The sequence below is a fragment of the Tachypleus tridentatus genome, chromosome 7 (genome assembly GCF_004210375.1).
Source record: "Tachypleus tridentatus isolate NWPU-2018 chromosome 7, ASM421037v1, whole genome shotgun sequence".
NCBI classification, from domain to species: Eukaryota; Metazoa; Arthropoda; class Merostomata; order Xiphosura; family Limulidae; genus Tachypleus; species Tachypleus tridentatus.
This window is the reverse complement of record NC_134831.1, coordinates 165214155-165239422: the sequence shown is the minus strand read 5'-3', so window position 1 is coordinate 165239422 and position 25268 is coordinate 165214155. Positions and strand designations below refer to the sequence as shown.

Below are 25268 nucleotides of genomic sequence, written 5' to 3'. Positions count from 1 at the left end.
ACAACATGCAGTCAAATGTTTTGATGAAATTTGTTTCAGATAGTTCCAACTTAGTTGCTGCTAGTTTTGAGATTTCAAAGATTATTGCTCAACATGGATGGGGAGTATATTAAAGAATCATAGCTAGAACACACTCCTTTCCTTTTTGACAGTTTTCCAGAAAAGAAAAAGTTATTCAGCATTATTCAGCTTTGTATGGGCGATGAAATCTGTGACGAAATGGCTAACTTAGTAATGTTACCTGAACATACCACAGGGGCTGAAATATGTAAGGCAGTAGTAAACGAATTATCCAGTCGACAGGTTGACCTTTCAAAAACAGTTTCTGCGACAATTGATGGTGCACACCAAACATGATCGATAAAGAAGCAAGTTTTGTAAATCTATTTGCAAAATATGTTTGAAATTTATTGTGTTATATATGAGGAGGTTTTGTGTGCAAAAACTGGCCTTAAGGAGCTTGAAAAAGTGATGGAAATTGTAATTAAGATGGTTAATTTTATATCTGTGCATACTTTGAAAGAAAAAAAAAAGACAATTTTAGAATTCACTGAGAGAGGTTAGATGTACACAGGACTACTTATGTAAGACAATGTTTGTTGGGGAAGTAGAGGTTCTGTATTAAAAAATTTGTTTGTTTTTGACAAATAAATTTTTTTGTCAAGAATTATCGGATGTGTAGGTTTGTAGTTTGGTGTTTTTACAGATTTCTCCTCACATTTAAATGACTTGAACACCAAATTGCAGGGATCTGGCAAAACACTTGATGTTTTTTTTATATTATCAAACACTTTTGAAATCAAATTGAAATTTTTTTAAACATGACGTTTACAATGGTACTTATTAAATGTTTCCCAAACCTGAAAAGAATACGAGAGAAAATATACATTTAGAGCTTGCAGATGCAATTTTCAAGCATCATTAATTCAACATTTGAACTTATTAAATCTTAAAGAAAATTGTTCAGGTTATTTGAAGAAACTGCATAATTCATAAAGTATGCAGACAGTATAACGTCAGACAAAGTAAACATAAAAGTGTTGCAGTGGATTGACTAGGATAATTTTGAGATGCAACTGATCGATTTATAAAGCAGCTCGATTTAGGGGCAAACAATATGTCGACTTAAGAGCTGAACTACAAAATATTGAAAGATCGGTTAATGACTGGAATAATACCGAAAATGAGGTTCTGAAACTCTGGAATTCTATTCCTTAAACCTTTGACTGTGATAAAATGTCATAATGACAGTATTAACAGTATTTTCATCAACATATTTATGACTCATTATATTCAGTGATGAGCTTTGTAAAGTGTAATTATAGGAATAGACTTGATGATGAAACTAGTGCTGCATGCATAGTTCTCAAAACAACCAAGTACAAACCTGATATAAAATATCCGTTATCATTGGTGCAGCAGTAAAGGTCTCACCGAGAGTAAAATATGCTTAATTTTCCTTTCCTTGGATATTTTACTTTTTATAATATGAACCAAAGCTTATTGTTTCACAAAATGCTTTCTGTTAACAGTAAAACAATGAATAAACATAAATAAACAAAAGGACTTAAAGGTCCATTATCATTGTTACTAATCCATTAATTTTATTTCTCATGACTTACTATAGTTTTAAAGAACACGTAACTCCTGAAGCTGTTCCATATAAAATAACTCAGGACAATAATAAATATTAATCTGCTGCTGCTAAAAGCTACAATGAGCACACAAGAGACTTTTTTTAAAAGATTATCACCAATTTGGGCACATACTCTCAGAAAGGTTCACCATCCCTGCCGTACATTCTATTGCAGTGTTTACAACTACATTACTGACTATATCAAGATAGATAGTCTATAATCTGTTCTTATTGTAAAACAGATTCATTTTTTGTTAAAATCACATCATAATAGGGTACAAATAAGAGGCTGTACCAATAAAATCATCAGAAGTGTGATTAAGTATTTTTGAAGAAAAAAATTTGGAATAGGAATCTACAACTACTGGCAAGCAACAAATTTATGTAACAGCTTTGAAACACTTCAACGACCTAAAACTTGTACTGAAGTTGTTGGTACTTTGATACTAGTAAAACATCATGAAGTATTAGAAACCAAAAGAAATTTCTTATGAATGCTACACATACCTAGTGTTTTAGTGTTTAAACACTAAGGTTTCAGAGAGAGAGAGAGAGAGAGAGAGAGAGAGAGAGAGACACACACACAAGGTTTTGATGGATCCTGTAAACATACCTGAGCAGGCTATTGCAGTGTGAGCAACGGAAACAGTTTCTGTGAAATTTAAATCCACTGGCTTCCATCTTTTCCATTGGGTAAAGTTTCTTCCCACAGAGATCACATTCTTCACCAGCACGACCGAGCTCCTAAAAATGTTATAAAACATTTAAGTTCAATTATTACTCTAAACAAAATCAGAATTAAATTTTCTTTACAAGGAACCATGTTATTTAATGTGACACTATTTCTGAATACTAACACACTTAGCTCCTTACTTTGAAAATAAACAGAAAAAATAGCTAATAATGCTTTGTGATAACTATAACTTTAGGCATCAGCTTAGCATAATTTAGTATAGATTCTCCACATCAATGACAAATTTAAAATCATATGGTTAATCATATCTGGATATAATCTGCTAGAATTCTGTTTGAACAGAGATTCCTAAACTGTACAATATTTTTGTAATTTTAAATTCTGTATACAACAAAAAGTACATACCGCAAACTTTTTTCCTCTGGGCTGTGGTTTCTCAATTGTCCTGCTGCTTTCTACACGAATAGCCTCAAACTTAGCTCGCAAGTTTTTAGTTGTGTCAGACTCTGGTAGACCCTCATCGTCAGCAATCTTATTCTCTCTTTCAACCTCATTATCCCAGTGTTCAAATTTCGCCTTCAGATTTCTGGCTTGATCAGCTTTCCACGTCATATCATCTTCCACCTTGTAGGTGTAGCGAACAACATCAGGTTTGTATTGTGGTTCTGTTGAGGGCCTGTGTTTCTCTGGTATCTTGGTGGCTTCCTGTGAAGAGCTCACTTTACTTATAGGTTTACTAACACACTGAGTAGATAATCCAGCACTCTTGTTCTCTAGCTGTTTAAACTTATCCAACATCCGTTTTGCTGTGTCTGTTCCCATAACTTCTTCTTGGACATCAGAGGCACGAACCACATTTGGATCTCTAGGAATTTCATCACTAACTAATGACGATTTTAGCTGAGGTTTAGTTTCCTTGTAGTTTTCAAAATAATTGAACTTTTCTTGGAGTTCAGCCGGTTCCAAATCAACTTGTTCTTTGGTACCTGGCTTGCTGCACTTAACTACTTCTTTAGCAATAGTAGTTTTACCCCCATACATCAATTCACGGGGCCACTTTGTCTCTCCACAGGAAGACCTGCCAGGAAGAAGAGAAGTTACATTTGTGTTGACTGTGTCGTACTGTTTGAAAAGTGTTCTTGCTCCAGCCACACTGTCTCCTGCAATAAAAGTTCACATCAGTAAACCTACCACCACCTTCAACACTTTCAAACTGTACTTCTTTGAATGAGTTGTTGTACAGGTGATATTAATACAAGTTTATTTAAAGTAATAAACATGTTGCTATTTTAATGCTACTAATACTTAATTTCTGACATTAAAAGTCTGCTAACATTCAAGTTCACCAAAGTATAATCCATTTTGCATCTCATCTTGTTTCTTGTTTAAAATCATTAGATTAGTACTTAGATATTCAATGATGGAGCAGCTTAAGAACACCGAGGTTTAAACAACATTCAGTACTTTTACACTTATGAAGAACAGTAGTATTCTTCATTCATTTGAATAATATGCTAGATACAACTCGTATGAAACACTGGAAGTAAATCAAATAATTTTCTCTATGCCATTTAGCTATTTCTACTATTGTTTGAAACTGCAGACTTGTATTGAAAGGTAACAAACTTCATAGGTCAGTGATGTCGAGAAACCCACTTGTTGAGAAATTTATATGCAAAAACGGCTCGTGTGGGTTGAGAAAATATTTTACATAGAAGAGCGAACAACGTTTCGACCTTCTTCGGTCATCGTCAGGTGTCATCTACATATCTGTAGATATGTAACAAATTTAAACCAATACACACAAATCCAACAAAGACACACGAGACGCAACTGAACAAATTACTACTACAAATGAAAAAAGCCAACACAATTTCACAAACACTTTATTCCTACCTACGTAAAACCGACTCACGCACACCGCAAATATACGGCATCCCCAAACCTCATAAACCAGATTGTCCATTACGACCAATAATGTCCACATATGAATCGTTTAATTACAATCTTGGTAAATACATAGCATGGGCATTCTCTAAATATGTAGCATCAGCCAGCTCATTCATCAAAGACTCTTTTAATTTCAAGTCTAATCTAAATCAACTTAATCATAAAGCCTTAATGGCCAGTTTCGATGTTATATCCCTCTTTACAGAAGTTCCAACCACTGAAGCCTGCAAGATAGCCTTAGAACTCTATATCCGAAACCCTAACCCAACTATAGAAATTCCCAGTAACCCGTTAGCAACCCTCATAGAATTCACCACGATAAAGACAAACTTCATGTTCAACAACCAAAACTATATACAAACAAATGGCCTAAGCATGGGCAACCCAGTATCACCAGTTCTAGCCAATATTTTTATGACACAAGTTGAAACACAAGCAATTAACACAGCATTACATCCACCACTATACTGGTACAGATATGTAGATGACACGGTCGCGGGATTCAAATCTACAGAACACATACTTAAATTTTTTCAATCACATTAACTCTATACATCCCAACATTAACTTCACATGTGAACAGGAAGAAAGCAATCAAATATCATTTCTTAACCTCAAAATTACAAGAACTGACACACAATTCAAAACAGAAATCACCCGTACTGGACTATACATTTCTTGGGACTCAGCACATGAAACAAAACAAAACAAAACAAAAACTCAACATACTAAGAAACCAAATAAACACAGCCATAAAACTATGCTCACCTGATAAAATTAACGATGAATTAGACAAAATAAAACAATACTTCATCAACGTCAATAAGTTTCCTCCACAAACCGTAGAAAACATTATACGCACACACCTAGCCAGAAAGCAAAATCAACCAACTAAAGTAAATACAGCTCACGAATCAAAAAACCACGAAACCATATACTGCTGTATACCATATATTCCTGACATCAGCAAACAAATAACCAACATTTGGCAAAAATTAGCAACAAAATATGACATTCCAGTTAATACCAAATTTATTCAAAAACCAGGCACAAAACTGAGGTCTATACTTTGTAAAAACTACACTGACAAACACCACACCAACATTATTTATAAAATACAATGTGATAACTGCCATGACTTCTATATTGTAGAAACAAGCAGAAAAATGGAAACCAGATTCAAAGAACATAAAAAGTCACCTTCACACGTTTTCGAACACTGCAAGTCAAATAAACACAACATAACCATAGAAAACACTCAAATACTAAATAAAGAAACAAACATAAACAAACGCAAAATTAAAGAAGCCTTACTTATACAACAACTTAAACCCAAAATAAACCAATATAAAGGAACGCCTTTATACCTATATTAATATAATAAAATAAATATAAAATTATATATTCAAACATCTAATACCACCCTCTACATTTCGACACACAGTTACACAACCCCTTTCAAACATGTGGTCAGCTTCCGGTCAGTTACCTCTTTCTTTGTGAACCTGACGATGACCGAAGAAGGTCGAAACGTTGTCCGCTCTTCTATGTAAAATATTTTCTCAACCCAAACGAGCCGTTTTTGCATATAAACTTCATAGGTCAAGTCTGTAACATAAAATAATGTCCGTTCTGTTAATTAATAACTATATAGTTGTGTAGATTGAATGTATACAAAGTGTGAAGTCAGCTAAAACTTACTGGTTTCACTAACAATGCTCAAATCCTCTTCTTTTTCCCTACGAACTTTTTCCATCTTCTCATTACTCTCTTGGTCTAGAACTCCTTTCTCAAATTTTTCTTTAATGCTAACAGCTTTGAGCTCGAGACCCAAACCTATGGACTCGCTACAAGTTGGTGATACACTACTAGACTCTTTACATGCTTGTTCATAGGCTGCTCTCATCGATGATGACCTTTCTGTTCCAATTGTTTCTTGCAAATTTGATGACTGTTTGATCTAGATAAAACAGATTTATATCTTTGGCATATATTTTATAGATCGTTAATCTTTATACGAGAGATAAAATAAGCAAACAAGATATAAACCATTTATTAGCAACAATACAAGTTGTATAATTAACTTATCACTATATATATTAAGTGTTATTTTAGTTATCTCTACAGATAGTATTTTCTGTAAGTATCACATGAACTGGTATATCTTTAAGAAATATTTTTTTCAGGACAGATGCTTCATGATATTAATGTATCTGCTGATACACACATACACACTTTGTCAAGAAGTACCAGTGGTGCTACCATCAATTCAGGGACTAATCATCAAAACAACTTATACAGTTCAATAAACCCTGTGACAGTTTAACTACACCTAATCTAGTTGTTAGTCGTCTTTAAAATGAACACCTACCACTTATCAAACAGCCTTGGGGACCATTGTTTATGTTACAAACAATGATAGCTAATGATTAAACCACAAGGAACAAGATATTAAAAGTAACCCTCTGTTGTTAAAAGCTGTAACTTTATTTGTTAATTTATTAAAACAAAGTTAATAAACACAACAAACTCAGGAGAAATGGGTTGGCTAATTGTATACAGAAAAGATCCTTCTGACCTATATGTAAACACATTAAAGTTACATAAAAAGTAATAAACATTAACAGTCGGTTCAGAGACACATTTACCAATATACGTGTACTTGAACAAATGAACAATTACTGTTCAAACACTAAGTAAAAGTGATACAACAAAATTGTATTACTTAGTTAATCTTACATGCCACTACAATATGAACTTAATGAACACACTGCTCATTTAGTAAGGAACCACCATGACAATTCTGTGCTGAGTACAGTTACTATAAACATAATACTAGTTTTTTCAGCACAGAGCATCTGTGCTCTATCTACCCCATATTTTAGCATTAACTCCACAAACTTACTGCTAAACCAATAGGTGACAATCTACAGAAAGAGTAAAAATACTCCCACAAGTTAGCATGTTTGTTTCACACAACCAACATTTAACCAAAATTGAAACCTAAACCTTTTAATTTTCATTTTACTGTGTGGACATAACTTATAAATAACTCTGTGCTATTTATAGGCTTACCATGTTTTATATTGTTGTGCATACTGATGTGTAGTGTTAAAGATAAAACACATTAAAACAAATCAGTGATTATGTATTAAACTGCTTAATATTCTTAAAGCCAGCATATGTAGAACTTGATTATTCTCAAGCATGGATTTGAAGTTAAAACTCATTTCTGTGAACAGTAGACAAATGTTTTGAATGCAATAAAAATATAACTATTCACTGAAGTCAAAACTAGGTACACATACATGTGGTAGTTAATAAGGACTCTACTTCAGAATATGTAAATGTCAGAACAGAAAAACTTCAAAACATTAACAGGACTCAAACAGAAAACAATAAAACAAACATTAATTGTTTCCAAGGGTCCTCACTTCATCATTGGTTATCCTTCCAGAAATTTGCTCTTCCTTTTCTGAAGATAGGACCTGTTCATTTTGATGACTTTGGCTCGTAGTTGACTGGTATCTAAGGAAATGTATTACATACTGCTTATTTGAAACTCATAAAACACAGACATTACAACTAATGTATGTTTGAAGTACAAAACACCAACATATCTTATTATCACAATCTTCTTGGTCAGAAGAACAGTTTCAAGTAAGTTTTCTGCTTCAGGTGATGCAAATCTAAATCATGTTTTGTTCTGCTGAATATTGGTAGAAAAAATTTAATGGGGGAAAAAAGGGAAATGATTAAAAGTTTTGTTTCTTTAAGCAGCAGCTTTAACTGTATGCTCACAAATGAATAACAGTTAACAACTAATATAAAAACTACTATGAGGAACCACTAGACTCCAAATATGCATCACAAGTGTGCTCTACTAACCCAACTGAAGGAAAATAACTACTATAAGGGCAATATTCAGTATATAGACTGCACTACCAAAATTAAGATCCATATCAGAGGAGAATTATACCTTTTCATTCTATCTTGAATCTCCTCGCTCCCTTTTATGAGAGTTTCATCTTTGGTGGAAAGAGGGTGAACTTCCTCTTGAGATGACTCACACTGATGTCTAACATCAAGAACTTGAACATCTGTAGCCTCCTCTTTCTTGCTGTCATCTGAAAAGACAGTGATTTTATTTTATTTATATATATACATATGTGTGTGTGTGTTGGTAAATATAAACACAAGTTTACCTACTGCTACAATTATCAGTTCCCAATATATTTGTGCCAACTTGATGGTTGGATTTTGATGTATAACAATGTCCAACAAATTTATTGCAACACTGAGACCAAAAAACATTTCCAGTTGATAAGCAACACAAAAATTGAAATTTTAGAAAAACATTGTTTCTAAAAATAAAACTTGACTTATCACAATTCCTTTGTTTAGTATTTGTCTTCACTTGTTGACATGTTACACAACATTTATTTTGTACATATACTAACTAGCTTGATTCAACTTGTTCTAGTACTGTTCTTCATAGTTTGGTCAAAATTTTCTAATGACATAATTAATTATTAATTACACAGAAATGGTTAAAACAAGTTTTTAATGTAATAGGCAAAAGTGGTATATTGGTCTATACTCATTTCATGTTCAACAATTAAATATTACTATTGCTGTTAGTTTGGAACCAGAATCATCATTAGTTTGCAGAAGTTGAGATTTGATGTCATTTTGGGTCTGTTTTGCCATAAAAATTAAACAGTTGTTAATATTATGGATGTTTTAAAAAGCAACATATGCCATATTTGATAAGAATTGGCAGCTAAGACCATCTGTACAAATTAAACTTTGTCTGTTGATTTTGTGTACCCACTTCACATTTCCAGTTGGAAGTTCAAACAACATTACATAGTTGTCATACAGAAATAGTTATAAACAGAAGTCATTGTTAGATGCAAGAAAACTACTTAATATATCAATCAAATTCACAGGTGTTTTTCATAGTCTGTTCTTAGTTCTGTGTGACAGGTGGAATTGGTTTCAAATTTTAAAAAATAAAACCTCATACACTTGTATTGATTTAATTTCTTTTTGTCAGGAAATATAGTTCTTCATTAACTGCAATAAAAGTAGAAACTCCTAGGGCATTGATATTAACTTGAAAAGAAATGTACTTGACATTTTATTCATTATGTCTTTAGTTATAACTTGTACTCACTTAGTTGCCTACATTTATATGTTGATCACCGAGACCTCAAACTTTCTGTAAAGTATGCAGATGGCATGGTAATCAACAATACCGACTGAAGGTAATGACAAAAATACTGAAGGTTCACATAACTTGGGGTCAAGGATATTGCAACAATTGAAGCACAATGTACAATTCATACAGAGTTATGCAATCAAAAGTGTCTTAACCATCACCTTTAAAATAACTACTTTCAACTTTGTTATGAAAAGTAAATATTCATTAAATATGAAATCACCAAATAAACTAAATAATAACTTAAAATAAACAGTCTTTTATATCCAACAATAAGCCCCTCTTCAAGAAAAGTATTTACAGCATTGTTTACATTAGCCTTCTGATATACTCTACACCAACATTCACATCTCCTTTGTCAGGGTCTCCAGTAAAGCTTCACCCTGTCAGGATTCTTGATCTTGTGTTGCCCAAGATCTCTTTCCCAATCTATCTATATACTGGCACAATAGATCTTGTACCTTTTTTGTTCTTGCCAGTTCTTGCCATAATTATACATCTGATCTTAACCAAGTGGTCCACTTTAACTTTATAGTGCATTCTGTTACTATTTCCTATACTGCAAAATGTCCTTTTCATTGCCAGGTGATTTTATAGTTAATTGTGGATAGCAGAACTAAGACTTTCTGTCAAACCTCAAAATGTCAACTATTGGCCTTTTTATTACAGATATATTTCTGACTGCCTTTTGCTTTCCCAGTAGAACTGTTTGATAGGTTCAGTTTAATACTCCTGTCAGGTCCTCTGTTTTGCAAGTCTATTTCCTCTTTGTCACATGCTTAACTTTCACTTGGTACTATCCCAAAGTTTTGGTGTGAAAGGTCTTCCACACTTCTTTCAGTTTTTGCAAACCTACATTTGGGATGTTGCCTTTTGATGCTTCCAAGGACTTGATGTCTTGTTTATTCATCTCTCGAGATTTAGTGGTGACTGAAGATGCTCAAGTCTTCTTTATTTCTGGTTCCTCCAAATATTTTACTGGTATATTTACAATAACTTGGTCATAGATGGCTGTTCTTATACACATGGCCTACAGGTCTCCCACATAATATGGTGTTATGTACTATTGTTTTTGCTCTTGTAAGCTTTCCCACTGTTCCATCAGTTAGTGCATACAAATTTACTTTGCCTGTCATTGTGTCATCAGGTTTCAGACTAGTTCTCACTGCTGCACTACTGCACCTAGTGTCTCACAGGACTTTAACTTTCTTATTCCTGAAATATCCTTCACCTACTGGCATGTTGTGATTTAATATCACATACTGATGTCTGTCACATGCTCCAATCACCACTGGCTATGTTGATCCATTGCTAACTTTAGCTGACCATTTGTCATGTACAGATTAATCATGGATATGGCACTTCCTTATTATGATGAATCAGATGAGTTATCTTAATTCTGTTTCTTCTGACAGAAGCATCCATGGTAAGTCACTTTTTTTTTCTTACCAGCAATGTCTTTGTAAATAGCTCCAGCTGCTTCATGTTGAGATTTCTGCTGTTTCCTGTTAGTGGTGAACTTTCACTCCTTGGCAATGTGCTCTAAGTCATTACAAACATACTACCTCTTCTCCCTTCTGTGCATTAGCCTCCTGTCACCTTTGGTGGACTCCTGCTTCTGGTCAACAATCATTGGTTTTGAATTTAACTAAATATTTATGGACTTATCAGTTGTACTACCTTCATGGTCTTCCATATCTTGTTTTTCCAGCCCGATCATTTCCTCAAATCTTTTGGGGCGCCTTTCTTCAGAAACAGTGACATGTCAGTTGAGCACATGACCATGTACTAGTTCACATACTAGTAGATCTGCTAGTCCATCAATACTATTGTCACACTTGTTCACGTCAGTCCATATGGTGAATTGTTGCAGTAGACATGCAACAAGCTGAAATACAGTTTCTCCAGTGTGCAAGTTTGACTTCTCTGAGCTTCCAATGAAACCTTTCTTCAATAAGTTCATATCTTTTCAGCAAAGCCACTTTTAATTTCTCATAGTCTTTATCATCTTCTAATCTCATGCATGCATATACTTGTAGGCCCATTCCTGTGAGAAGTGGACTGAAACAGACTGTCCTGTCACCTTTGTCCTAATTCTGTTTCGGGCAACTTCATCTCTCTTCAAAAAACATCTATCATCTTTCTCTTCATCAAATATGGGCAGCTTGGCCCTAACCCAATTTTCATTTTTGGGCCCCTCATCTTTGTTGGGTGAGCTTTGCAGTTAAGTGTCCTCTTATTCTCTCTAATTATAGTTTTTCCTATCTCTTCTTTTCTTCTTTCTCAAACTATATTCTTGTTCTCTCCATGCACTTACCGGTTTTTCTCATTTCTCTCCATGTACTTACCGGTTTTTCTCATTTCTCTCCATGTACTTACCGGTTTTTCTCATTTCTCTCCATGTACTTACCGGTTTTTCTCATTTCTCTCCATGTACTTACCGGTTTTTCTCATCTCTCTCCATGTACTTACCGGTTTTTCTCATCTCTCTCCATGTACTTACCGGTTTTTCTCATCTCTCTCCATGTACTTACCGGTTTTTCTCATCTCTCTCCATGTACTTACCGGTTTTTTTCATCTCTCTCCATGTTCTTACCGGTTTTTCTCATTTCTCTCCATGTTCTTACCGGTTTTTCTCATTTCTCTCCATGTTCTTACCGGTTTTTCTCATTTCTCTCCATGTTCTTACTGGTTTTTCTCATTTCTCTCCATGTTCTTACCGGTTTTTCTCCTTTCTCTCCATGTTCTTACTGTTTTTCTCCTTTCTCTCCATGTTCTTACTGTTTTTCTCCTTTCTCTCCATGTTCTTACTGTTTTCTTCTCTCTCTCTCTCTCTATGTTCTTACTGTTTTTCTTCTCTCTCTCTCTCTATGTTCTTACTGTTTTTCTCTATTTCCAGTCTCTCCACCTCTCTCATATTCTTCACTTTCCTTTTATTCTTTCATCCTTTCTTCTGTTATCATTCATCTTTCTCTAGTTCTTGTTTAACAAACTCTCATAATTCACTGTCTTTTAAGAAGACATTCACCTCTTTCTTCCAATTTATCAAAATCTGTTGACATGGTTACATAGAGCGATTGTAATCTCTGCACTATTCTTCCCATCACTACAATTGTGCGTATATAGGCCTACTTGTTCTAGTTTTCCTTCATCACCATTTACCAGTGTATAATCCTGGCTGGCTCAACACATGTCAGGATTTTATGAATATGTAAATGGGCTAAGGATTCTTCTACAGTAGGTGTCTCCAACTTGTTGACAATAAATTTTGTAAGTAGACAGCACATAGTATACTTATTTTAAACTTATTTTTATTTTTTAGTATCTTCAAAACAAGTCAAAATATGTACAATAATTCTTTACACTGTAGGATGTCAGTTTTATCTAAAACTCTAAATAATCCTCCTTTCTTGTCAGAAGTCCACACAGCCTGATCAGTTACTTTGACTAGTTGACAAAACAAGCTGTTTTTCTCCACTCTTATCACAATAATATCAGTGAATAATTCACTTATGCTACCCTGTTGGTTACCACAGTTGTATCATGAATTTAAAATACTTGTCTCCTTTCTGTCAATTGCTTCAATTACTTTAGAACACCCTTTGACAAGACATCTTAACTGAATTAAGACAAGTCTTCATCTATTATTCAACATACCAATGCAGTGTTGTAAATATATTTTCAATTTTAGTTATATAGTTTAAATACTGGAAGCCAGCATAATAATGGAAAACCATTTACAATTAACTAATTTTCAACTTTGTAAATAATCGAAGTAAACATTGCTGTCAGGTAGTTGTGTAATGTTTGATAACTGTTGGTAATTGATAGAGATTTTAATTTATGTGTCTTCATTAAACATGTTGTAACATTTTACACAGTAACTTCAGATATCAAATTGTATGAAAAATTATAAAATAGTACTTGTCATTGTAATATCTATTATGCCTTCCAGTTTTTAAAGCATAGAAATGACAATGTTTTATTTTGTATTTCTATTCACTTTAATATACTTTAAAGAATGTCAAAATTAGCTGAATCTCACTCATCACTATTAATTCTTATATCCTGTGAAAGTAGTATACAACACAATGCATAACTACACATATTGTTGATACACCATGCAATGCTACGTGTGGAAGTGTATACAGGTGCTGACAACATGCTAATCTGGGTTAAATGAAATAGGTTATGACATGTTTTAATCTCAGAATTTATTACACATTTTATAAGTATAAAATGTGACATTTTTTGAAAGTTCAAAAGCATACCAGAGTTTGGTAATAAAAAGAATTATGACACTTGTATTGAACAACATTGTTCACTTATTTTAAAAAAGGGACACAAACAAATATTTTGTAATTCTACAGATTCCATCTTCATTATTTAGAGTAAAATACAGAAAATTAACAAATCTATGGCCAACATTAAAACTGTTAAATATTTAACAGCTTAAAGAAATCAACTGACAGTTTTGATCATATTTTATTGATTGGACCAGAGATTTAATAGGCATATGATAAGTTGTCATTTTGACAGTAACTATGACAAAAGCAATGTTTGATTTCAAATTTCACTCAAAGCTACACAAGCACAATCTGCACTAGCCATCCCTAATTTAGCAGTGCAAGACGAGAGGGAAGACAGCTAGTCATCACCACCCTCTGCCAACTGTTGGGCTACTTTTTTTTACCAACAAATAGTTGGATTGACTGTAACATTATAATGGTCCTGTGGCTGAAAGGGTGAGCACTTTTGGTTTTACAGGGATTCAAACCTGCAACCCTCAGATTACGAGTCAAGCGCCCTAACCACCTGGCCATGCCGAGCCACAAGTAATCTATTAATGTCTTAAGATTGCAAAATATTATTACAGTTCTCTCAAAAACTTTTGAAGATTAGACTAGTATCCATAGAATTATTATAATTGTAACTGCTTACTATTATATCAGGAAATAACTACATAAAAGTACATATTTGACTTCAATTCTTACAAACAAACAAAGATCTGTTTTCTCTTGCTCTAAAACCATTAAAATGTATTATGACTAACAGTATCTAATAAAATACTTTCAGGTGCATACAGTCATATTCAATTCTTTCTCACCTTCAAATATCTCTTCACCATCCAATTTAGGCTGAAAAATCTGTTTGTGGTGAAGTTTGCAGTAAATGTCTCCCTCATGTGATGAGTAGATGTCTGGGCTTAAAAAACATACAGTAATTTCACTAAACAAATGAAATGTCTTGTGGTTTAGGTAGTATAAAAATTAAATTAATGCACAAATTCCTATTTTCAGTCTTGAAAAAAAAATGTTATTGTTACTAAATGAATTAAAGCTGGTTTAACTTAAGGGTTTTTTTTTTTTAATATATAAAAGTTTGAGAAATTTACAGCATCATAAGCACTTACAGCTGGTTCTTATGTTGGGAAAGGAAGGTTAACACTTCAGTGTTTTCAAATTCAAATTTGTAGCAACCTGTAATTGGAATTATATCAATAGGGCTAGAGGTTGTGTGCCAAGAGCTCATGCTTAGCATGGGCTTATAGCTCACCAGTACATTATAATAATGAAATACAATGCAGAACAACAGTGCAAGTAAGAGGTCCATGATCAGGCTGCCTCTTGGGACCCAATTCATCTTTAATCCATCCCTGCAATGATTGGTTATCAAGCAGGTGACCAGTTACAACCAGTTAAATTCACCAAATGATTATAAGGTATAATTCCAGTGAATGTTTACAAACAGCAACAGCAAGTAAAGCAAATGATACTGTTTTATTAATACGTTAAATTTATGTCTAAAAAAATGTGCACACCAAGTCTTATTTTCAATTCAAAAGTTAAAAGAAAACTACAAAAATACATACTCGAGTGATTTCCCACATTCCTTGCAATTAAAGCAGCTCTTATGGAAAGCACTTTTGTCTGCTATAATTTTATCTGTCAGGTGAACATATTTCCCACACCCTTTACACAAGGTATCTTGTTCCTCCAGCTGATTCTACACAATGATAACTTGTGTTAATATAAAGCAAATAACTGTTTACATGTAACAGTATGTATCACAGACTCCTACTGTATTAAACATTTCATCTCAAAATTAATGCACAAATTCCTATTTTCAGTCTTGAAAAAAAAATGTTATTGTCACTAAATGAATTAAAGCTGGTTTAACTTAAGGGTTTCTTTGTTTGTTTTTTAATATATAAAAGTTTGGGAAATTTACAGCATCATAAACCCTTACTAAGTGCAAGTGAAAGAAACTGGTGCTCAAGAATTATCCGGAGGAAGGCGTTTCAGATATATTGAAACAACATTGGCTTTAGAAAAATGTGGTTACAAGGGTTGTGGAACTTGAAGATCAATAAACTGAGTACCAGCAGAGGTCAAGAAACTAACAGTATCTTTAACAACATTCTACAGAACTTGAAGATCAATAAACTGAGTACCAGCAGAGGTCAAGAAACTAACAGTATCTTTAACAACATTCTACAGAACTTGATCAATAAACTGATTACCAACAGAGGACAAGAAACTAACAGTATCTTTTAACAACATTCTACAGAACTTGAAGATTAATAAACTGAGTACCAACAGAGGACAAGAAACTAACAGTATCTTTTAACAACATTCTACAGAACTTGATCAATAAACTGATTACCAACAGAGGACAAGAAACTAACAGTATCTTTTAACAACATTCTACAGAACTTGAAGATTAATAAACTGAGTACCAACAGAGGACAAGAAACTAACAGTATCTTTTAACAACATTCTACAGAACTTGATCAATAAACTGATTACCAACAGAGGACAAGAAACTAACAGTATCTTTTAACAACATTCTACAGAACTTGAAGATTAATAAACTGAGTACCAACAGAGGACAAGAAACTAACAGTATCTTTTAACAACATTCTACAGAACTTGATCAATAAATTGAGTACCAACAGAGGACAAGAAACTAACAGTATCTTTTAACAACATTCTACAGAACTTGATCAATAAACTGAGTACCAACAGAGGACAAGAAACTAACAGTATCTTTTAACAACATTCTACAGAACTTGAAGATTAATAAACTGAGTACCAACAGAGGACAAGAAACTAACAGTATCTTTTAACAACATTCTACAGAACTTGATCAATAAACTGAGTACCAGCAGAGGTCAGGAAACTAACAGTATCTTTAACAACATTCTACAGAACTTGAACAATAAACTGAGTACCAGCAGAGGTCAAGAAACTAACAGTATCTTTAACTATATTCTACAGAACTTGAGGTAAATGTGATTTAGAAACCACTACGAACCTGTCATATGAAGATACAGAGCTGGACAAGATCAACTTCTATTGTAGGTCAAACATTAGCTTCTTTTACTTGCTAGAGGCACAATGGACATAGCATGAAGTATGAAAATGTCATGCTAGTAAATATCTGAGAAGTCTCTAAAAATGACAGACTCATCAAACATAGGTTAAACTCCATGTATGTCAAGTTATGTGCATGATTGAGGACATCTCTTAAGAAGAAAGAAGCTACATGAGAATGATACATTCCAAACCTCATGAAGCAAGTAATAAACAATATAGATGAATTTTTCATAGTTAAGAACACCAAAATGAAGTATATAATAAACAAAAGTGAAATATAAAAGTTTAAGAGAATCTACTAAAAATGACTAAATATTCTGTCATTACATTGCATGGTCGTAAAGTTGTATTGTGCTTACTTGGTTCTAAAACCAAAGTAGTTATATCACTATATTTGGGAACTCAATTCATTTCATACATGTCAAGACATGGTTTTATGTCCAAACATGCATTCTGAAAATATAAGCAGTACTTAACACTGGTTTTGGAAGATTAAGAAAAACAAACTTAAACATAAGCTATCATTTAACTTGTATTGTTTTACTATTATTGACATTTAGATATTGTTTCAGTGCAGTAACATTATATTATTAATCTCTAGTTAAAGGTCAAAGAAAATAAGCAAACCTTACTTCAAAGACTTCCAGATTTTCTGGAACAGGTTGTGATTCCTGTTCAATAAAAACAGAAAAAAAAAACAAAAAAACATGAAAAGAAAGTAAGAAAGAATTTATAGTAATTTTTTTTGTCGTTTTGTATAGAACTGCATAGTGGGCTATATGTGATAGGCCCAAATTAGGATTGGACCCCAAATTTAAGCATGGCAAACCCTCAAGTTTACTGTTGAGTCACAAAGCTGAGATAAATCTTTTGTTGTACATTAGTGTAATCTGTAGTTAGCAGAGGTTTTCCATTATATTTAAAATGCACAAATGTCAAACGTTTTAATGTTGTGTAACACAAAATATACTAGTAAAAAACAATTATACATATAAACTGTTATCTAATGAATAGGACATTTCAGAGTAAGTATCAGTTGTCGCAAATAGCAAGAGTAGACTATAAAACATTTAGATAATTAGTGTAATAAACATACCTTTAATAAAGAAACAAAAGTTATATATATACAATTTGTAGTTATTAACAGAAAAGGAGAAAAATATTTTAAAATGACCAATTAAGAATCATCCTAACTCTCATCTTAATACCCAAGTAAGAGTTTCTGTAACTTTTTCTTGATTGATATACTGTGTAACTTCCTCATATTGTTGTGTCTTTATAGTTTCTTTTTGCTGTTCAATCAAACTGGTTTTCTAGAATTATGGGCATGTAATAACGTATCTATTAACACTTGTAAATTTGATGACAAACACGTACAACTTTTTCTGATATTCGTTTTGTAGATGTTTAAAAATTCAATACCATATCTTACAGTGTATATGATGATCCAATGTACAAGACAACTCTGGATTTTTTTGAACAAATTAAGTATTTTGCTGACGTTCAGTGTACAGGATGGCCTCTTGTCAATTAAGTCTAAGATGTCACTTTTATAAATAAATGTTTAGACATTATTTTTAAAACTGTGTTAACCTGCATTCTGGGGTAATCAATACAATCATAAGTATGATTTTGTTAAGCTATACAAATACTACAGACAGTTCAATGCAGCATAACGTAAGTCACAAACATGTAATAAAGAACTTTATAAAGTTTTTCACATTTCTATTTTAAGAGATACAAAACTTTAAGATATTGTTACCTACTATAAAAAATGTTTAAAATGAGTATGTTACACAAATTGTTTACATATAATAATAGCAAGGTTTTAGTGTAACTAGCATATGACAAATAACTTTTAGTTATGAAGGTTTGATGAAAATGATACAATTATGTTATTGTTACCCAATATGAGGTACAAAGTTAACCACTTTTTCAAAAAAGTAAAAGGAACAATGCAGTTGTATGATTAAATACACCATTAACCAGGGAGTTCTTACTGAAACTACCTTTGAACCTGTATGTAAGACAAGAGGTATAATCAGGCGTTTTATGAGTAAAACTTATCTTAAACACCAGCAAATATAGTAACAAACTAACACTTCAACATACATATATGCCAAGCTTGGTTTAAGTTAATAAAAACAAACTATGATATCACAGAACATTACTCTGTCCTAATGTGAATAAATATTGAGGAGCATTACATTATCTACTGAAATTTGTTCAGTCTCAGTTTGAGTACTTAACACCTCTCCCATCTATCAGTATGGTCACTAACAAGTAGAGTAGCTAACTTAAAAATATTCTTTTGTTAACTTTTTTCTTTTTGTACCAACTGACTCTCATACACTCTATATAAATAACCATATTGTCTTCCTGACAACTGCCAAGACTCTTGTATTATTTCTATTTAAAATAACTGTTAGAAATAATAAAAATAACACATAGAACTATAAATTATCTCCAAAAAAGAACTGTGAAAAGTTTTCCAAACTAAAGTTCAACATCTCTGAATATAACTTTCTGATGTTATTTGTCTCAAAGCAACTTGGAACTTTTGTTGTAAAGAAGCTGCAAATTCAAGAGAACTACTAAAAACCAAATTTTGCCAGATCAAAGACATGTGAAAACTATTTACATGTACATTTAAAGTATCATTTAACTAAAATATTAATCAATACATTTAGATGAAAGGACTATTAGAGGCAATCTAGCAACATATTCTGTTCTACCACTGTTTACACGTGGCTGATTAGAGTTAAATATAAGATTGCTCATAAACGTCAAACGTATAATTTAAGATTTAACAAATGAACTATCTCTACCTAAGCATGTCCTGTTTTATTAATTCCACTACACAGTTAACAACTACTACGTGTAATGTACTTAGTTTCAATTTGTTGATTTGTTGCAGAGTTACAAACCGTGTCAGTTTAGTTCAAGTTTTTGTAATTTAGTTTCATGTAAAGAGTTAGTTTAGGTTTCATTTCGTTACTCAGTTACCATGTGTTCAGTCACAGGCATAAGTACAGTATTACATGTTAGTTATAGATCTAGTGTTATTGACAGTTGAATTTTAAGTACAAAACTAACTATAAATTATCGATCTAATGTTAGCATTGAAAAGAATTTGGTTTGTGGAACATACACAATGCTTTAGGTCTGAGAGAGAGAATAAGCTATAGGAAAGGTCAATCTTAGTATCTAAACAAACTGGAACCTAGTTGTGTGAATTAAGGTAGAGGAATTTATGGTCAACACAGATTAAATCTTCAAGCTATGCCACAAAGACACACATATACTAGATAGAGTGAAGAGAACACTATCATTGTTTGTTACTAGAAGGTGGAAACAACATGGAAATGCCTAGTTACTAGTGATATACAGAGTTGTTAAGCATAAAGTTGGAGGATATTTACGTTTTGCTGGCTAGAAATTGGTTACCTAAAGAATGACCTCAACTGTCTTGTTAGGAGTTCTTAACAAGTAGCAGTTAAAATAAAACAGCACCCAAGTGAGTCTTCCACTGATCAACAGAAGGGGAACCAAGACCTGAACAATGAGGTAGTAAACGATGAATGCTTGAAAATGCAACATCCTCTACCAGTGTTGCATTATAATAGGTTACTGTAAAGTCAGAGATTATGATGAACAACTACTGCCTTGAGAAGTTCTGAATTTTATTAGTTCAAACACTCAGAATTTGAAGAGTTCACTCTTACTGGCTTTAACTTCATACCATATGTTGACCTAGAAGCTGAGATGACAGGAACATTCATTTTTAGTATACTGGAAGCTTTCAGTAGACAAACATCATTGTAAGATACAAAACACTCACACAACTCATCTGAAATTAACCACACACACATTTGGTGTGTACTTGAAACAAAGTAAATCATGCTCAACAGTTGAGGTTCCTGCCTGTTCTGTAACTAAGTGTTTAAATAGTGATAGAACTTTACCACAAAAACATTTTAGCTGCCATGTAAATGGAAAAAAAATTACTATCAGAAGTTAACATTCACCACAATATAGTCACCAAGCTTGTACTTCTAAAAACTTATATAAAACCAAAAAGAATGTCAAATACTTGTGTACAGATCTTACTTTTACTAACTCCACCTAAGACATCATTCTCTACCTAGCACAAGGGATATAATGTCACTAGTGATCATTTCCTGTTAGGACACAAAGATTGCAAGACAATTTTATAAAATAATCTAGAAACACATAAAATTACCAAGTTTTTAGTACTGTTCCTACCCACAAGCATCTACTATCAAACATCAATTTGTGAAAAACAAAAACAAAAAAACGTGCAGTCAATCCCAGGCTAGATTCATACAGATAAGAAACAATCCATCTAGATAGAGGTGATAAGGATTGCATGGAATAAAGCCTATGCTCTCCAAAACCAACAAACTTCCAGGTTACAAGACCAGAAATGAACTGTGGAGCACTTCTTTCTAGAAATTCTACAAGTTTGTAGCTAGCACAAAAACCAACGACACAGTGAAACTCAAAAATTGCAAGTATTATTATGGTGAGTGATTAACTTACATTAATACAATTTGGAACTCTCATCGCATGTCAACACATTCAACCATGCATTATGTGAAGACTGAAGTCCTTGTGATGGTCTATTTAAGTAGAAATTAGGCTGCAGGATCAATGTCAAGATGTACAAAGTTTTGAAAGCACAATAATTACCTCCAGTTTGCTTTCCATAATTAATTTAGGGTATAAGAATGACATTTCCCTAGTATCTATTTCAACAGCACTATTACAAATCCATAGGTACTGTATTTGGCAATTTGAACATTGTGTCTCCATACAGAATAGCATGAATAAGCATTTCTATTCAACTGCTTGAGGTATATGATGTTTGATGGGGCGTGTAATGAAACAATTTGTGGAGATCCTTCTTTAAACATGTTACCAAGTGATGTTTGAATGGACGTGCAATGGAAACAACTTGTGAAGATCTTTCTTGAGCATAATTACAAAACAAACCAGAATGGTAACATATTTCACCAAGTGTTCACCACTTACTGAAAGAGATAATTCACGGGATGGTAACAGAACAAACCAGAATGGTAACAAATTTCACCAAGTATTCAGTACTTACTGAAAGAGTCAAATTAAACAAATTTAAGAATAACAGAGAAGGGCAATATTCAGAAAATGACAAATAAAAGTAACAGTTAAAAAAAAGGTCTAGAATAAAAGAGTGTCTGTAGGAAATAAAACTTGTATAAACGACATGACTTAATTAAAATCAGTACGAGCAAAACATTTACAAGATACTTTACATTGATGTCAGAGATTTAGGCCTCAGGTTGGAGAAAGAGAAGCTTCCAGAGTTCATTGGACACAAATGGACTTAAACACAATATCATTCACTTTATAAATTATATTCAGTGTTAACTCATGAGGCACAAACCTAAAGCATACAACCCTATCAGTCAATCAAAACCAAAACAGCCAAATTTAACCAAATGAAACAACTTAGTATCTTGTGATTTTTGTATAAATCAAGCAAAAAAACTATTAACACAGAAGAAAATATTAATGGCTGGTAGATGCCCATTTGTTATTTATCATTTACTTCATTTTGCTGCATTGGCAAATTTTAAGTCTGAAAATTTTGAGTATTACAAAATTTCAAAACCATTTTAAAAGTTGTGTTTGAAATATACAGGATAGTTAAGATGAAACATTTATACAGAAGCACAAATTGTATGTTAAAGTAAAGAAATGAATCCATATATTTTAAACTGATTCATTATGAGAGACAGTTTTATTGGGTTCTTAAATTAAGGTGCACTATTTAAAAACTTGTATAGCATTTATAATATTGTGCCTTTAACAGTAAGCGAGAAAAATATTTTGATGTAAATAATAGTGCAAAGGAAAGAAATATCATATACAAGATTTTATCAAAACCTATTCTTTCACAATAAACAATTGCATGAAGGCTACAGTCACTTAGAACATGCTCCAATTTCTGTAGTGTGTCCTTACTACTTCATTATGTCCTGGTTCAAACTGTTATATCAAATCACTCTCCATGGTCTAGTTTTTTTCTTGTGTAAATGACAACAGAAAAAAATATTTTCTAGGAGAAAAATGTTATTTTTATGACATTTCAATCGATTGCATACCTTAAGACATTAATATTTCTAAATATAGAGCCATGCTCTTTATTACCTCCCCTCTATTCTATTTTCACTGTAAGTTGATTATATAGTGTATTAATTACTGTATAATAGAACCAAAAAACTAAGATGAAACACCATCTGGGATTTTTTTTTTTTGTGGCATTTTCAACTAACCACCTACTTTCAGAAATATACTACCTAGGTCTAGTTGGATTTTTAAAAATTTACTGCAGCAGAGATAACTATTTGACACAAATTCCTTCTATTAATATTTAAAAATGCAAACTAAGGATGTTTTGGAATTATCAGTCATTATCTATTAACCAATATACCCATTTGAATTTTAAGATGTTAATACTGGTGGACAAGCCTTACAATGCAACAATGCTTGATAATTCAGGAGCAATGTAATGTATGTGAATACTATAATCAAGTCTAGAAGACAAAAAATAGGTTCTGAGAAAATGAACTAATATTCAACAAATAACATCTGTTCTTTCTCAATTTTCCAATTGTCATTATTTGTACTACAGTTTAGATCTGAAAGTAATCTATGTGGAAGTTTTGATGCACCTCTGGCTATAGAGAAGCAGCTTACTAAGTACAACTCTGTTGTTGTATTTTGTAACAAGTCCTAACAGAATGTAACCTGCACTAAACAGCACAAACCAGCTATCTCCCTTAAGATAGAATTAAATATATCACTGACCAAACTCTCCAAGTTAACACTACTTTCCACCTTTTCTGTAGTTTCTGACTCAACAGCACTTTCTTCAACTTCAGTGTTGTCTGTGGTTTTCTGAAACTCAAAAAGTCTGAATATTAAACAAAATTGATCATGACATTTATAAACTTCTAATAAAATATTTTAATAGATATTATAATACATATGCAGATAAACAATGTTTGAAAACTATTTTGAATAATACATTATTTGATAAATTAAAACAAAGCACATGAAGCACCTGTAATACCAGAACAAATGCAGTATTTTTTTGTGAATAACTTATTTTAAGTACACTATCAACCAGTTAAGACATTTTGTACTTAATTCGAGCAATACCACAGTTTTAGGATATGGGATTTCAAAAATCATAAAAAATTTATGTTTGTGATTACAAATGTTTAAAATGCCCAAAAAGAGAAACTTATAGAAATTGACACAGACACTAAGTTTCCTTCTTATTTATCAAATTATTTTAATTTCCAAAGGAAAAAAAAATATCCAAGGTTAAGAAATTTTTAGAAGCAGCGTATTTAAACTGACTAATTTGCACAGAGGATTTCCGTAAAACTTAGTTTGTGGAAGGGTGTCATACAATAACATCTTGACTAATGGTCAGATTACACACACGCACACACCCTCTTTTGGCATATGCAAAACCCTTTTGTAATATTTCCTTGAGAAATAAAAACAATCAATTTATATATAAATTCAGCTATCACATGCACAGTCTGAAATAACAGTCTTAAAATCTATGGATTATCAAACAGCTTTCCTTTTATAGATGATGTAGGTAGAGTATCTATAATTAACATAGGTAAAATTGTAGAGATAATTATAGAAGACTAATCTACAAAAATAGTTTGTCTTCAGGTCAGCTTTCACTAGTTTTCTTTGTTGTTTTCTTCCCCTCAGAGATTCAAGTGCTATTCAGGAGAACTGAAGTCAATGAGATGCGACTGGCTAATAGGTCTGTAATGTAAGTGGTGGAACAAGTTATGGCTTTGGCTAGTGGTGGCCACAAACAGATTTGGAAGATTGATAATCTATTTAACAGTAGTTTCATAATGCTGGTGTAGAAATATTCATTGATCTTTGTGGTTTTACACAGCTTATCCAAGTTCATTGTTTAATTTTTTCCAGTCTATTTCATATTCATTCAACCTTCTGGGCTCTGGTTAGTATTTATAAGATGCTGAGCACTTGTAAATACAGCTAAACTGTAGAATTAGGATGACATTGGTTCAAGAATAAAAGAACAAAGACTGTACAAGACTAATAAAATAGAATTCAGAGCTAACAAAATCATTACTTAGGCCTAGAAGTTAGTAATGTGTGAGTACTGTTGGTCAAACCATCACCAGTTCCATCCACATTACAAGAACCAATCACTTCAACCCTCCTGAATGCTACGTAAACCCCTGTAAGCCAACCTGCAGGTGAAAGATGGAAATCTTTGTCATCCTTTGTAGATTAGCCTTTGAAGGTTTATCTACA

At 32.6% G+C, this 25268-nt stretch overlaps 1 protein-coding gene across 1 annotated transcript in view; it reads right to left on the bottom strand.

Annotated features, from left to right (window-relative positions):
- The window catches only part of LOC143257118 (uncharacterized), a 57169-nt gene that overhangs the window by 4777 nt on the left and 27124 nt on the right, over nt 1-25268 (bottom strand). Inside the window, exons 4-12 of the mRNA XM_076515371.1 lie at nt 23757-23846; nt 17516-17554; nt 15377-15510; nt 14612-14709; nt 8260-8407; nt 7715-7808; nt 5982-6240; nt 2736-3490; nt 2250-2380 (exon numbers count right to left, since the gene is read on the bottom strand). Of these exons, the coding sequence (XP_076371486.1) occupies nt 2250-2380; nt 2736-3490; nt 5982-6240; nt 7715-7808; nt 8260-8407; nt 14612-14709; nt 15377-15510; nt 17516-17554; nt 23757-23846 (1748 nt within the window). The remainder of the gene's footprint in view (nt 1-2249; nt 2381-2735; nt 3491-5981; nt 6241-7714; nt 7809-8259; nt 8408-14611; nt 14710-15376; nt 15511-17515; nt 17555-23756; nt 23847-25268) is intronic.